General features: G+C 53.9%; 1 protein-coding gene across 1 annotated transcript in view; it reads right to left on the bottom strand.

Moving 5' to 3' along the window:
- Positions 1-3,476, bottom strand: part of FAM19A3 (family with sequence similarity 19 member A3, C-C motif chemokine like) — an 18,345-nt gene that overhangs the window by 4,350 nt on the left and 10,519 nt on the right. Inside the window, exon 4 of the mRNA XM_021715339.1 lies at positions 46-212. Coding sequence (XP_021571014.1) covers positions 46-212 — 167 coding nt within the window. The remainder of the gene's footprint in view (positions 1-45; positions 213-3,476) is intronic.

Below are 3,476 nucleotides of genomic sequence, written 5' to 3'. Positions count from 1 at the left end.
CCCCCGCGCCCCGCTGTCGCCCACGGAGGCGCCCTCTGGGTCCACCCTTGCGCCACGGAGGTGCTTGCGCTCTCGGGGACGCCGGCGCCCCCAAATCTCCTGGTCCCTGTGGCTCCCGGGGGGCACGTCGGCACCTGCGCCTGCAGGCCGCCCCAGGGTCCTCGGGGCATGCGCTTAGCTGGTCCGAGGGACAGAGAAGAGGGGTCGCGCAGCTGCCCGGGGAGTCCAGTAGGGAGAAGAGGCCCCGGGAAGGAACCGTCCAGCCTGGGGGTGGGGACAGTCCCGCGCAGCACCTGACCTGGGAGAGTTACCACCGCGGGGCTCACCCCAGAGGCAACTCTGCCTCCCCCAAATCTTGCACATACCCCCAAGCTCGCCCACCCAAGGGGCGCACACGCACCCCTGCACCCCACCGCCACCCCAACCTCACTCCCCCACCCTCTCAGACCCTCTAATTGACTAACGTCTACAATCGCAACCAAGCGTTTCTAGGTAAACGTAATTAAAAAATTGTTCTGGAAAGATTATTGATGTTCAATCGGCTTACTAGCAGCTTAATCTTTCACAATCAGCAACCCAAAGCAAACACCGTGTGCGCGTCTCATTGGCTGCGTGCAACCCAGCTAGTGCGTGCACGCGGACCGAAAGACCTCCCCAGGGGGGAGTACAGGGCCAGCCTCGATCCTCCAACCTTGAAGGCTGTCCCTGGAGAAAAATTCAGTGCTTCGCTCCTGTACGCTCTGGACGCCTCCAGGTTCCGTAGTCCTTGACGACCGGCTAGGTGTGGGGTGGGGAGCTTAGGTGTGGAGTGAGCCGTGGGCCTGCTTTTGGCCCGTGAGGGTCCCAGAGCTGCCCCAACAGGCCCGCGAGTTTGAGCGAGCCACCTCGTCAGCATCTGCCTCACCACACGCAGAAAAACCCCTCAGAAGAATTGCTCCATCCGGAGCCCACATCTCTCCGCCTAGGCTCTGGCTGCAGCAACACGCTGCCCATAAAGAGAAGATTGATCCTGCACTTGGGAGGCTGAAACAAGAGGAAGCCCAGGAGTTCTAGACCAGCCTGGGGAGCATAGCCAGATCTCTTCTCTACAAAAAATAAAAAATTTAGCCTGGCATGGTGCACGCCTGAAGTCCGAACTTACTTGGGAGGCTGAAGCAGAAGGATGCCTGATCCAAGGAGGTCAAGGCTGCAGTGAACCATGATCTTAGCACTGTGCTCCAAGCTGGGTGACAGAGCGAGACTCCAACTCAAAGAAGAAAAAAAAAAAGAACCCACATCTGGAACCTCCTGGGCTCAGGCGATACTATCTCCTCAGCCTCCTGAGTAGCTGTGACTAGAGGCATGCACCACCAAGACCAGCTAAGTTTTTTATTTTTTTGTAGAGATGAGGCCTGACTGTGTTGCCTAGGCTGATCTCAAACTCCTGGGCTCAAGCAATCCTCCTACCTCAGCCTCCCAAATGGCTTGGATTACAGGCGTGACTTACCTCGCCCGGCCTGGCAACAGAGTCATTCATGCCTTTAAGTCTGATCAGATCAGTTCAAGATTCCCATCCTTAAGGTTCTATTTCTCTGGAACCATCTCCAGGACCTACTTCATGTTTGATACTGACACTAATGGTCAGGGTTCCATCAGGGAAGGAGAAACACTAAGAATATTATATAACAAGAGATTTATTATAGGAATATGGCTGTACAGAATGTTGGGGGAAACTGGGGGAATGAGGGTCTGAATGAAGACGCTGGAGGATCAAAGAAAAGCCACGATCAAGCTTTCTGAAGCTGCTGGAGCAGGATTCTAGAGAGAAGTTTATAAATGGTTATTTCTCTGCCTCTGGGGTTAGCATGGGGTTTCTGCTGGCCAGAAGGGCTGGGAGTTGCTGGGTGTGGAGTGGGGGACAATCAGGACAGCCTGGGACCTGCTGACACCTCTAACTATGATACCTTTCAGAAAATCATTGCTGCTGCTGCTGTTGTACTTCTCTGCCCTCCAAACCATTCACAAACTCTACACCAGAACCATGCAGAGAAGAGGATTCTAGTCCCAGCTTGCACAAATTGACATAGTATAAAGCCACCACATGCCACGTATTAGCTGCTTGATATTGCAAACTATTGAAAGTTGGTGATTCTCTTTAAATTTCTTTCTTTTTTTGAGTTGGAGTCTCACTCTGTCGCCCAGACTGGAGTGCAGTGGCCGCTCCCGGGCACCACAGCCTCGACCTGGTGGGCTCCGGCGATCCCTCCGCCTCAGCCTTCCAAGTAGCTGGAACTACAGGCATGTACTATCACGCCCGGCTGATATTTTGATTTATTGTAGAGATGAGGTCTTGCTGCCCAGGCGGGTCTCTACTCACCTCAGCCTCCCAAAGGTGCGGGATTACAAGCTGAGCCACCAAGCCCGGCTTAAATTTCTTTCTATCTTGTCTTGTGGGAGGACATTTTCTGGGTTCCTGGAAGATGCCCTGTTGCCGACAGTCTCGGTCTTACAGGTCCCTTGGTGTGGATAATGCCTCCTCCCACTGGCCCTTTGGACCTCCCTCCCCGATGCACAGCTTCCATAGCTGCGGTCACCTCTCTCTCCCAGAAGTCCCCTTGAGCAGTCCACATCTGGCCCACGGGAAACATGCAAACATCTGTGCTCTGCTGAGCTTTAGGAGGCAGCTCACTCAAGGAAGTCCTCACCCACCAGGACAGCAAGCCAGCCGCAGCCACTTGCCTTCAGATTATCAGTAGGCCTGAGTCCCTTGGTGCCCCACATTCCAGTTGACTCAAGTCAAGCTCTTGAAGTTCTTCTCTGGAATCGCCCTCTCAAGCGGGGTTGCAGTAAGAAAGAATCATGCCTTTGGCTGGGTGGGAGGAGGGTGGGAGAAAGGGACGACTCCCCAGACAGATGATCTCTGGGACCACCTGCCCTTCAGTCTTAACTCTTAGCCTCTCTCACACAGTCTGGAGGTGGGTAACTGCTCCTGGCCACCCTTTTGTAGGTCTAGAATCTTTTTTTTTTTTTTTTTTTGAGTCAGAGTCTCACTCTGTCCCCCAGGCTGGAGTATAGTGCCATGTTCACGGCCACCACAACCTTGACCTGCTGGGCTCAGGAGATCCTTCCAAGTAGCTGGAACTACAGGCACCGTGCCACCACGCCCAGCTAATTTTTTGATTTACTGTAGAGAAAGGTCTCGCCAAGTTGCCCAGGCTGGTCTCCAACCCCTAGGTGCAGGCAATCCTCTCGCCTCCGCCTCCCAAAGTGCTGGGACTATATAGGCTTGAGCCACAACCGGCTAGGTCTAGCATCTTGATTTACAATGTGGGAGTAGAGGTCGGTCATGATGGCTCATGCCTATAATTCCAGCACTTTGGGAATCTGGGCAACAAAGCAAGACCCCGTCTCTAAAAAAATTTTAAAAATTAGGCTGAGCACGGTGGCTCATGCCTATAATCCCAGCACTTTGGGAGGCCGAGGTGAGAGGACTGCCT

This window comes from Carlito syrichta, unplaced genomic scaffold (assembly GCF_000164805.1).
Source record: "Carlito syrichta isolate Samal-C Ts95f unplaced genomic scaffold, Tarsius_syrichta-2.0.1 Scaffold307015, whole genome shotgun sequence".
Classification (NCBI taxonomy): Eukaryota; Metazoa; Chordata; class Mammalia; order Primates; family Tarsiidae; genus Carlito; species Carlito syrichta.
Note: the sequence above shows the minus strand (reverse complement) of the source record. Positions and strands in the feature narration are given on the sequence as shown.